Source organism: Colletotrichum aenigma (assembly GCF_013390185.1).
Source record: "Colletotrichum aenigma strain Cg56 chromosome Unknown KSG_Cg56_contig10, whole genome shotgun sequence".
NCBI classification, from domain to species: domain Eukaryota; kingdom Fungi; phylum Ascomycota; class Sordariomycetes; order Glomerellales; family Glomerellaceae; genus Colletotrichum; species Colletotrichum aenigma.
In genome coordinates, this window is record NW_023500916.1 from 1297903 (window position 1) to 1309962 (window position 12060).

Here is a 12060-nt window from a genome sequence, read left to right on the forward strand (position 1 = left end):
GGTCAAGTGCGTCATGTTCAATGAGTCCTGATTCGGGCTGGGAGAACTGCATGCTTCAATTCATCTCGCACCAGATGGTCCTGTCTTCTTAGACAATCTTGACCGACAATCCTCGTCATTCCCATAGCAGATTTACCAGTTACATCTGGTTTCGATCGTAAATAGCCACAATTAACTCAGAACGGACACGTTTTCGACTTCTTATCAGGTTCGCCCCCTCATTCGAGTCCATGCCAACGCTTCCGGTCCTCAGGCCAGATATAGAGTCAAGTGAACTCAGTATTGATGAAAACCTTCTGTGAATAATCATACGCAAAACCTTTTTCATCGTCTTTTGCGATCAGTATCATGCCTCACAACTTTCGAGAAAAGCTTTTACCAAACACGATGCGTCATCCATCTTTTTCTTTTACACCTTGACCGATGTTTGCTGCAGAATAGGTTGTGGCAATCAATGGTTTAGGTACACGGACTGTGATCGATCACTGAGACGTCACCAGGAATCAGCTTGATAGCGATAGCAAGGAATATCTTGTTCTGCAGTGTATGTATGGGCTATGTGAAATTCACCTTGTTGTCTTCAAGGCTTTGAGTTTGGCGATTACCGCACATACATTTTCCTACTTTCGCAATGTTTATTTGAACGCCACCTTGATAGAAATCTCAGCGACAACAAGGTAGTAAGAGTAAAATGGGAAAAATCTCGAACAAGGTGTCTTGACTGGGTTTGAGAGGCTTGATGACCCCGATAGGGACGGACATAACAAAAGCTCAAATCGAATCACTTGCCTCCCGACTTCATCTGTGTAACAAATCTTTCTTCTACATGCATGATGCTGCTCCTATCTCACAGAGCCTCGAAGCACATCGCCATTCAAGCAGACAAACGCAAGGTCCTCGCTGGACAGGTCTTTCACTGGAGCTCCGGCACATGATTCTGAAATTCTTAGCCAACGTGTCGACTTCTGAAGACCTCCCCATCGCCATCTACGCAACTGTTTCGAAAGAATGGCAGAGCTTTCTCGAACCGTTGCTCTGGCAGAAGCTGACCTTCCGACCCTGGATTTCAAAGTCGAGCTTTCAAGGGTTTCGCGAGGCTATACAAAGCCATCAAAGTTCTCTAATCAAGACCATTACCCTTTGTCTGAGAATGGAAGAATACCGTTGCCATCGTTGCCTTCGGGAGGTCGGGGGCCAACATACACTTATCGAGAGAGAGAGGGTACTTTTTAAAAATTGGAAGAGCTCCTCTCTATTCTCCCTCTTTGGACCGAAGATATACCTCAAAATGGTATTTCGCTTGAACTAGTTGGTATCGCAGTTCCGAACGCAGGCGATCGGAAGTTGGTATCTATCCGTGGTCGCCGTCGTTGTGTTCACCGTCGATCACCCGCCGTTTCAGATCCACTCACTGAAATCAGTAGTATTAACAGCGTCGTCAGCAAGCAGGGGCCTGTTGAGATGGTCTCCAGTATCACCGCAATCTCCGTCAGCCCAAAGATCTCTTGGAGCTGTTCGTCTATCCTACTCTGTCACCTCTGCGACAACTTTCCGTGCCTCCAGCGACTCGACTTTGAACAACAGCTGGGAACGACGAAAACACTACAACAAGCAATTAGAAACAGAGTCGTTTTCTCAATTGCAGATCGAGTTCCTTCTCTGCAGAGGCTATCCATATGGGAATCTCGGTCCAAATTGATATCTGAAGCTCAAAGTCAAAGTAACTCCGAAAAAGCAAACGGGCTAGCAGCTGTGCTCCAGACGGCGGTTCCCGCCAGCTTTCATCTTAAAGAACTGGCAACTACATATGTCATCGACGCTAGAGATTTCTTCTCCCACTTCAACTTTTTACTCTCATCAGGCGAGGCATTGCCTCCTTGCAAGCTTGAGCGTCTAGTTCTCGGCTGCCAACTAGGACGGCTGACTGCTAGTCCTGTAGAGTTAGATTGTCTCCTTGTCGCAGCAAGTCAAGCAGCTACATTAATGCCCTACTTAAAGATGCTGGAAGTATGGAGTCCTGGTGTTGGAAAAGGGTTCCTTTTCAGCTACGAGGTCAAGGCGAGCGAAGTCAATCTCACAATGGCTGCGACTTGGCAATTCGATGTCGTGTCTTGGCAGCATGGTCGAGGGTGTAGGGCTTTGAGAGCATGGGAAGAGGTAGCAAGTCGACATATAGGGCAGAGGTTCAACTGTGCCATTGAGAGCATCGACACGGTGGCACTACCCAAACTGTATAGTATCTGTAGTAGACTGAAGTCATTCGAATCGATTCGAAGATGGAGAAGTTCTTGAATGGTTAGAAGTAGAATCCACTCAAGTAGGAACAAAAATATAGAAGAGTACAGTTTCCTTGACTACGTGCCATGATGGCCGTATAAGTGAGGTGATTTCGTTTTGCCATGAAGAGAAATAGGTAGACCCAATGGCTGGCGCCGTCTAGAAAACGTCGGACCAGCGAGCCTTGCATGAGATCTTTACCTGAAGATGATAACTGAAGAGGAATGATTCAAGACGGAACACCGTCTCTCGAATGGCGTACCTTCCATTTTGATTGATGGGCGCCAGAGAAGAACGTCCACCAGGTAAGTTGGATCACTCTCGCCTTGAGGGTCTTGTGATGGGGATGCGCAACTCGATAGCTGCTTTAGCCTTTGCTCGCTGCATAAATCCAGTGCCTTGCCACAGCTCAGGCAATCGGGTCCATCGTGCGCTTTCAGAAACTATGAGTCTCCGGGAATAGCAGCTAGGGTGCAGACAAAAGTGAGAAAGACGAGAAAGATAACTTTGATGATGCTTGGTTGGTGTAGTTTGCAGAGATTGCGATGAATACTTGGGCGATTCCATTAGGCAGCCATTGATTTATGCGAGGAGAGCGACGTGTTCACTTTCATAACCCCACGAGGCAGCACCGCCCATAGTAAAGATACACATGAACAGTAGTTGGCCGATGTAAATATTTACATGCACTGGCGAATATGATTTGGGCATAACTCAGAGTAATAAGTTATCACATCCCGCGAGACACGTGTGCATTCGTCTGGATCATCACTTTGCTTATCACTCTAACATTCATATTCCAGTGTCTCACCGATATTTAGCGGACAAGAAAGTACCTGATGAAGTAGCAATGTATCCATGATGTTCACATCGCACTGAATACACGATCGGATTCACAAGCACATTCCAATTGAAGCGTGTATTTCTTCACTGGTTTCAGCTAACAAGACAAGAATTCATACATCAATAGAGACCGGCCATCATGTTAACTCTTCAAGGTCCATGGTCGCTCTCGATGCCAACTTAGCTCTCACAGCATCCGGTCGTGAGGCACAAGAGAAAACACGTCGCCTGGGTAGGGGCGCAGCTGTTGTTCGGCGGACAGGGGAGATCTCGAAGCCAATTAGCCATGATGTAATTGATAGCTCAGACAGTGAGTCACAAACCATTCCAGCAGAAGTCCTCGCATGCCGAGCAGCTGTCATAAGCGCACGCTCGTTTATCGAGGATAGAATCGGGGCCGGTTTTGGTGACCGGAGACGCAAACACGCCGGAAGCGGCGGAGATGCCGAGGAGTACAGCGACAAGCTTCATGATGTTTGTTAGCACAAGAAGTGTATGGCGGGAAACGTATGTATTGTCAGATAATCTGAAGAAATTAAGAGTTGTGGTTGATACAAAGGTAAAATGCGACACTGAATATGATTGCCGCAGGCTCAGCTTTTATACATGAAGATTTGCAGGAATGAGAATTAGTTTCTCGATAATGAGAGAAGACCGACGAAAGTCCTCAAAAATACAGAATACCGTAAGACCAGCCGCTTACGTGCTGCATCTACAGACCCGACAAGGGGCTTTGGGAACAGTCCCTCAGACTAGTGAAACAAAGGCAACACATTCCACCAATAAGCCCAGGAAGTTTAAAAGTCACATAGTTGAAGGATTTTTCCTCAACCCCTCTTCGATATGCCCATGACTTTACAACTGCACGATGCTGACAGACGAAGATCTCCAGCCCTTTCGGTCAATGTCGCTACTGCAAGTCAAGCTGAAGCCTAGAGTAACTTTGATACAGCCAGTCACTCACGAACTGTGCCGTATTCTAGCTGCGTAGAGGATCCAATCCTTCACGTCATCACGAATGGCGGTCCAGTAGAGAGAAATCAATGCCGCCAAGGATTGGCAAGTTACCACGCTATCTACGCGTAGTCGGCCGCCGTGCGTCGCGAATACGTTGAGCTTGCTGTCCAATCCAGACTTTATGCATCATCATAAGGTACTTATGCTATTTGATCGGGCGTGGACTATGACATGGCTCATGTTTGAAGGAGCGCATGAGTACCATGCCCTTCGAGAAACGATCAGAATCGGTAAGTTTTAACGGAGATCAACCAAGTCTTCTACAGTTTTGCCGCATCGACGTAAGCTCTCACAGCAATTGATGTAGGTTGTTGTGCTAGTCTACATGTCCTAAGACGCGAGTCTCAATGTCACATACGAAGAGACGGACCTGTAGACATTATTTGGCCCAGTACCTAGTGCAATGCCGCAATTGTTCAGGACATCCGGCCACTCAGCCCTCCCCTGTAAAAAGTTTTCTTGGCCAAAAGAAGATGGAAAACCGGGGGTGGATCTCGATCAGGAAGTCCGCAGCTCTCGATGCGACACCGGAACCATTTTGATCGCGTGAGTCGCGCGCGGTCATCAGAGACAAACTCTCCCGCCGGCAAGCGATATTGGACCGGAACGTAGAAAGAAAAGAAAGCAAATAAGAAGAAGCCGAACGCCTCGGACACTTAGACGAGATGAAAAGACATGGTACAAGCAACCTGAGCAGGTCTGGTTTTGGCTGTTCTCACTCTAGATCAAACCAGCTGCTCACCCGTACGCTTGCATACCTTATTTACACGTCAATTTTCGGCATGGGTCGCCTGTATTCTGTTCTTTTTCTGCCGCGGCCAGGGAGCCGACTTCCGGCAAAAATGCCCCATCGACCTTACTCAGGTCCTTGCCAGGGTTGCAGATCCGCCATGCCGACTACGGACTTGCATAATGCCGTTACCCAAAGCAGACAGTCCCATCGTGGTCTTTTGTTTCCTTTTTTCCCTATCAATATTTCTTAGGCAAGACTGTTAGGCGTCATTCTCCCCAAAAAAACAATCGAACTCTGCGAGCGTTCACCTGAACCGAGTAACGGAGCTTGACCAAGACGATTCAGGTCGATCGTGGTAGGCGCCATTTGGCCACGCTCAACTTCCCCACGATTTGCTGTCTGGATAAGGTTGCAGAGTTCAGCTACTTGAACTCTAAAACGCAAAGCCACATGTAGTCAAATATGATGTCACAACTTCATCGAAAATGGTATCAGTCTGGACCAGTATATACGATGACGTGGCTCAAAGAAGCGCTAGTGCATCAAACAAAGATTTATGTACATGAACAACAGCACTCCCCCCTGTTCTCCCCTTTTCATATGTGTTTGCGTCCTTCAAAGGCCATCAATGAGGGGGCTGAGGCCCTGGGCAGTGCCAATGCGGTCCTCGAACCAGAAGCGAAGTCTCTCGACAGCAGCGCGGTCAGACATCCACTTGCCAAAGGCAGTGGGGTCGGTGCCGGGAGTCTCGAGGATAGGAGTGTAGTTGTTGGGAAGCTTGACGTCGCCGCGGACAGACCATCCACCGCGGGACTCCTGGAACTCGGTGCTGAGCATGTAGCTGTGCAGGAGCTTGGCTCCCTCGGGGTGAGGAGCGTTCTTGAGGATACCGCCGGTCTGGGGCCACGAGACGAAGCGACCCTCGATGGGGTGGCTGGTGTTGATGGGAGCGGTAGGGTTCAGGCTGCCGGAGGAGGTGAAGGTGGCGGCCCAGGTGGTGTCGTTCTTGCCGAGGATGGTGCGGGGAGTCTGGGTGCCGCGGACCCAGCGGGGGTTCTGGGCGACGAGCTTGTCGAACCACTCAGCGCCGTACTGCTTGACACTGTTTGATGCGGTGTTAGTTGACTTTCATCCTGTTGGGGGCCTTTAATGAGTGCTTACATGAGGTCGAAAGCGAAGAGGACGGCATCGTCGTCGTTGGGGTAGGTCAGGACGAGCTTGTCCTTGAACTCAGGGCGAAGCCAGTCGTTCCACTCGACGGGGGCCTCGACACCAGGAAGCTTCTGGCTGTTCCAGGTGTTGAGCCAGGCGATGATGAACATGCCGTAGTAGGTCGCGGTACCGTTGGGCTTGAACTCGGACAGGATCGCGTCATGACCAAGGGGCGCGTAGTCGAGGAGGGCATCCTCGGCACTCCAGCGGGGGTAGTCGTGCAGGGTCTGGAGGATGATGCTGTCGACGAAGACGTTGTTGGCGGCGATCTGGTCGTCGAGGTTGCCGTCGTGGTACTTGGAGAGGTCGACGGTGACGTTGAGGGTCATGCCGGGGAACTTGGCCTCAAAGGCAGCCTTCAAGCTGTTCTGCTGGGTGAGCTCGTCACCTCCGTGCCAGAGGGTGACGACACCGCCCTCGGCGAGAGCGGCCTTGTAGATCTCGTCGAGGGTACGGGTCTCGACCTCGGTGGCGGCGTTGACCAGAGCTTGGGCACCCAGGAGGGCGAGAGCGAAGATGGAGCGAACCATAGTGAATGACTGACCAAATGAGTGGCTAAAGATTGACGGTAGCTTGAGAGGATTAGACTGTGATGATCGTTGCAGGCAACTCTACTTATATATATCCATCTGCTCACGGATTTCGCCATGATACCCTGGTACAATCGCGATGTCAGGTCACTGTGCAACACGCTGTCATTGTTTATTCTCGACTAAGGAGAGATCCGCTAGAACCCTCAACGTTGTAACTTGATAGGTCTTTACGGTTCCTGTACATCTCCTTCCCCATCCGTGATCTGCCATAGCCCTGCTAACAGGGGCTGAGCATATATCGCCTAGACTATTATCCCGCCATAATGCCATGTCCCACTTTGCCCTTCTATGCACTAAAGACTGCAACATTCTGATCGATAAGACTAACCGCGCGCTTCATGACGAAAGTTACGGGAGGTCCCGCTGAGAGATGAGATGATCCCTCCTTCTTTTGGCCCACTCGTCCCATCTCATGTTAAGCCTCTGGGCCTTTACAGGTGTGGATGGTCTGGGGGGGTCTTTCGGTGAGGGATAAACACAATTCCCACCGCTGGCGACACCGCTGGCGAGTCACGAGTCAGAGCTGCCCGGACCTGACTGCGAATACGGCCGAGTTCCCGTGGGAGATGCCTTTCGGAGTACTCCGGTAAAAGTGGAACCAACGGAGGGCACTGCAGGCACCCCGGGACCAGCCAAACCGCACCAGCGGCAGGCCCCGTCCATTGGTCATCAGGGGGAGGGAGAAGTTCAACGGAAGAATTTTGGTTCCGGAACAGAGAGCCGGCCATGACTTTAACCACCTAAAGACGTCGATCTAGCCATTATTCGGATGGGAGTAAAGAATTCTGGGCCAGATTCGGTCAGCATGCTGCAGGACCAGGGGCGAAAAGTGCCGGGGCTACATTAAAGATGGTGTGATCTGCGGCAAGACCTGGGACGAACTCGTCATCCTTGCAATTTACTGTGGCTGAATGGTTCTCGAACATGGTCGAACAGCTAAGGTAGAGCAGCGGCGTCAATGAATGTCGCCCATAGCGTGATCTTGTCTATGCATTTGTTTAAGCTTAGTGTTCCAGTAGTAATCCCGCGCGCGGAATCGCTGCCCTGTTGAATAGGTGACATTTGCTTTTTTCGATGGGGACTTTCCGCAACACCCCTCGCCGGACGGAATCATATGCCGACAGCGCGTCTAGATCTTGGAACCCAAAACATGGCAGATTTCACAGGATCAACGCGAACGTTCGATCATTTCATCGAGCAGTCCGCCGTAAATCTTTGTGAGAGGCATTTGATTTCATTGCGTGGACACCTTCGCGAGTCATCCCGGCCCCGTTCGGGTTATCGGCATTTGGCCCCCACTGGTAAAGAAGTCTTGCTACCGACTGTACGCCTACGGCGTACAGACAACGACGGCCCGCATTCAAGGAAGGACCCTCGTTTTCGGTTTTGATGGAAAAGTTTCCGCGTCGTAACAAACCGGGCGCTGGTCATAGCGATGGGTGTTGAATTCAGTACCAACCAACTGTTGGCTCAGGCGGGAAAGTGTCAGCTGGATCAATGCGCCCCTATCTGCATGGATGGACCTCGGGAAATACAGTAGCTCCATACAAATCGGTACATCTTTTATTGAGATTGATCCCTTATTACTCGTGCAACATTTCTCTACCGTCTCGATTACTGATCATTGAGTAGTCGACCTGTACTTGTTTCTGTGAATACTGCACATCAGTGGCTCGCTCCAGATGAAATTAATTCCAGCAATCTTTCTTCCCTTCTAACTAGTACAGATTCGAAGATGACCGAGATTCAAGTCGTTATGTTTACCGCTAGCCATGTGAATATGATCAAATAATACCCAATGGAACGATTAGAGCATAGTCAGAGAGCCGTGTCGTACCCAACTTGTTGATTACCTGTACTCATGCAATGCCACATGAGTCTATGAGTGCGCACGTGATAATTGGGCAAAGATGCGTTCCCTCAAACCCACACCACAGCCTCAGCCGTGGCTGAACCTGACTCTGACCCGCTGAAAGCCCACCTTACTATTACGACGATGGCTAACGTCTTCAACTCATGGTTGACATGTCTTTGCTGGCCATGGTGTCTCGAGATTCTACTAATGGGATAGCCGCTATTCGCGACGGAGGTAGACGAAACTGGCTTGTTAATTTCTCACCGCCACATCAAAATGATGGATGAACGATAGTCATGGGCAAACTTTGACGTGGAATTTCGAGTTGTCCGTGCTATGAGGTCCCTGCTTGTGTCGGCAAGATCGAAGCTGAATATTAAGTACGCACTGCACGTCAGCCCGAGCGCGCTTGGATAGGTCTGTTGGCGTGTAACTGCTGAGACCTAAGCTGTTTCCTCAGGACACATCGTTCTCTATTTCCAAGCGGCGAAGCTATTCTCGAACTTTAATATCCCTTCTCTGACTTGGAGTGCATTGTTGGTAGGTTGCCTCCAGGGCAGTTGAGATTAGGACAACTTCAACGATGAAGGATCCCTGGACCAGTAGGATTCTGAAACATAATTATTGTAGAAGCGGCGATGAGTGATTCCGTTCTTCTAGTCAGACATTTCCCGCCGGAGAGTTACTGATGGTCAACAAGCAGACCGGAAATTATCGAAACATCTATTTTCGTCGGCACAGTACCGACACGTAGTGGTGATCTAAGTACCAAGTTCTTCGTTGCGACTATGAAATCGCAAGGATGCAGTATTGCTGGTGGACAAGTGGCAGAAAATGTCCCACATGAGCGTTATACAACGCCCCATGGTTGATGGCGAGGAAAGTCATTCCGCATAAGTTTGACAGGATAACTGCTGACATAAGCCTGTAATAAACTGAAAAGGGTTACGCTTGAAAGAACTTTTGGGCTTGGTCTAATCCCTGCCCCTTTGTATGTCAATGTTGGTTGATGGGATCTTAATCCCGCTTGAGATAACCCCTCAATTGCACGCACCAATCGCTCCCATTTGAGATGACGGAACCACGCAACCTGGGATCCGATTTTGGAACCCTCGGAACCAGAGAGGAGGACTGGCCTGACGTAGATGGGGATCTCGATAGCGAGGAAGCGGCCGACGCCATGCGGCGCGCTGACCCAGCGCTACACGCAACCATCGAACGCTCTATACGGCAACGGAACGCACAGTCAGCCCACGGCGAAGCCATCCCAAAGTCTCTGTACATCAAAGCCCAGAACCAGCAGGATCGGCTTACAAATGAGGAGCGTCAGATCCTCCTTAGCCGCGGCGACGTAGTGGGCAAGGCACTCCCTCGTCCCGACTCTCTCACGACAGAGATGCACCAGGCCCTCCTCTGGCCGTCGCCAGATCTTGTACTCGCCAACATCCAACGAGCTACTGGTAGACAGCTCAGTACACCAATCGAGCTCTAAGCCAAGGGGAAGGATGCCCTAGACCGCGGCCAGTTCAACACGATGCTGAACGACGATGAGGTTACGCTGCTAGCACGCCGCTTCCACGCCAGAGACGACCCAACCTTTTCCGAGGTCGGTATGTCGCGAGCACTCGCCCAGCCCGGGGTCGCACAGGCCGCTGAAATGCTATCAAGCATGTTGGGACTGGACTTTGCTGTCTTTCATGCCGCTTTAATGCGTCAAGTGGGCCAGATGTACCCGATGCGGCAGATGGCATCGACGTTTCCTGGTCCCAGTCTGGTGCAGTCTTTTCCAATGCCAAGACCGGAGGTTTTCGCGTCGCAGGGTCACTTAGGACAGAGACAACAGCCTAGCGAGATCGTCAGCGCCATGACGGGTCTCCATGAGCAGCATCGGCTCGGCAACATCACAGACGAGGAGGTAGCCGCTCAAAACAGCGAATATGTCGCTGCTCTCCGGTCTTCTTCCCAGGTTCCGTCTCTGTTTCCCCCCAACGGATTCCAATCACCATGGCCCGCGGTAACTCCTCCATTGAATGCTGACCGCTTCGGATCCGGTCCCTGGCCGCCCACTGCTAGGCCGCAAAATCCAATTACAATCTTCGCTAATGAAGCGGGCGTCTCAGGCTATGAAGTCGAGCCTGGCTGGACTGCACTATCCGAAAACCAAAAGGCAGCTTACCGCGCGCGGTCCGAGACGTTGCGTCACGAGGCTTGGGCTCAGCATGAGGCAAATGTGTCTGAGGATACGTCGCCTACTGCTCTTCCCTGTGCGAGGAACTTGGCAGGCCTTGCGAGACGTGGAGAGAGGCTTCTTGGGGTGCCTGCCCGGCCGAAGATTATCACGGGACTGATTGTATTTCGTGATGAGCAAGACACGGATTGGCAAGAGGTGTTGAGAAGATGGGAGGCCTTACCTGAGGAGCAGAGGCAGGGATACGAGGTGAGGGCTGATGCGGCTAGTGCTGCCGCGAGGGCTGCTTTTAGGGAGGGAAGGACTTTGTAAAACAAGGTTTAGTGCATGGACTTCACTGTCCGAGGACAACGGCCGGCGCCGTGCTGGTAGAGTGGAACATCCACAAGTCTTCTTAGGGGTCGGTCGGTCTTTGGGACTCGTATATCCAAGTGAGCGGTGCCAACGACAGCTATAGCCAGAACGCGGAGTGTCTCAAGGCGGCGCAGGATAATAACTGCATTACCACATCAAATATGGTACATATGACGATCTGACCTTCGCTGACTGCTCTGCAAATTCCATGCGTGGTCGCTTCGTGTAACAGATGCACGAATATCTTGGATGTCATCAGTGGTGGTCTCCACAGATGTCGCGCCCGCATGATGCACCAGAGCACTTAGTCGGTCTTTGACACGGTGCCCTGGTACCAGATGGCGCTCGAGACGATCCAGACGCAATGCTCGGTGAAGGGGGGTGGACCGGCGTTCTGCGACGACACCGCCCCTGAATCCACGCCCGACCCTTTCGCGTCTTGGACGTATAGGTACTAACACCGCATATGCTGTAGATGCTTGCAAATCTATCGCCCTGGCAAATTGTGTCTCGTCGGCGAATGTCTTCTGCGGTGCTGTAGTTGCCGGTGCCACCCACGGCTACATGACCTGCCTGCCGACCTGACCATCTGCCGTCCTCTTTAACTGCGAGACCTATGCCCTCAAGTCCATATGTGACTACTTCCGTGTCTTTGCCAGTCCGGGCATTGAGGATATTGCACGGTATAACTCGTGGATCAACTATGACTGCGACGACCTCAACGAGGCCAACGCAACATTGGGCTCCGTCGTCTGCGTGACTCTGCATGGCTATGCCTATGTGCCCGGCACGGCCATCACCACGCCAAACATCCCTGGAGGCGGTACGGCTAACTACAGCTCCATCGCCGCGAACACCCCGTTCAGGGCCACCGAAGCTCCCAAGATGACCGTAGAGTGCGGCCTCTGGTACGTAACGCAGCAAGACGACATGTCCGCCTTGATCATCATGGTCTACACCATTGGACTCTCGCTGTTCGCCGAGGTAA

The 12060-nt window shown here is 51.2% G+C and overlaps 1 protein-coding gene across 1 annotated transcript; it reads right to left on the reverse strand.

The window, feature by feature from the left end:
• Positions 1 to 5485: 5485 nt before the first annotated feature.
• Positions 5486 to 6612, reverse strand: CGCA056_v014227 (uncharacterized protein; the record flags this gene model as incomplete). The annotated part of the gene is made up of 2 exons (XM_037329469.1): positions 5486 to 5972; positions 6032 to 6612. The coding sequence occupies 2 exons, from the start codon at positions 6610 to 6612 to the stop codon at positions 5486 to 5488; spliced, it is 1068 nt and encodes a 355-aa protein (XP_037171952.1).
• Positions 6613 to 12060: the final 5448 nt, after the last annotated feature.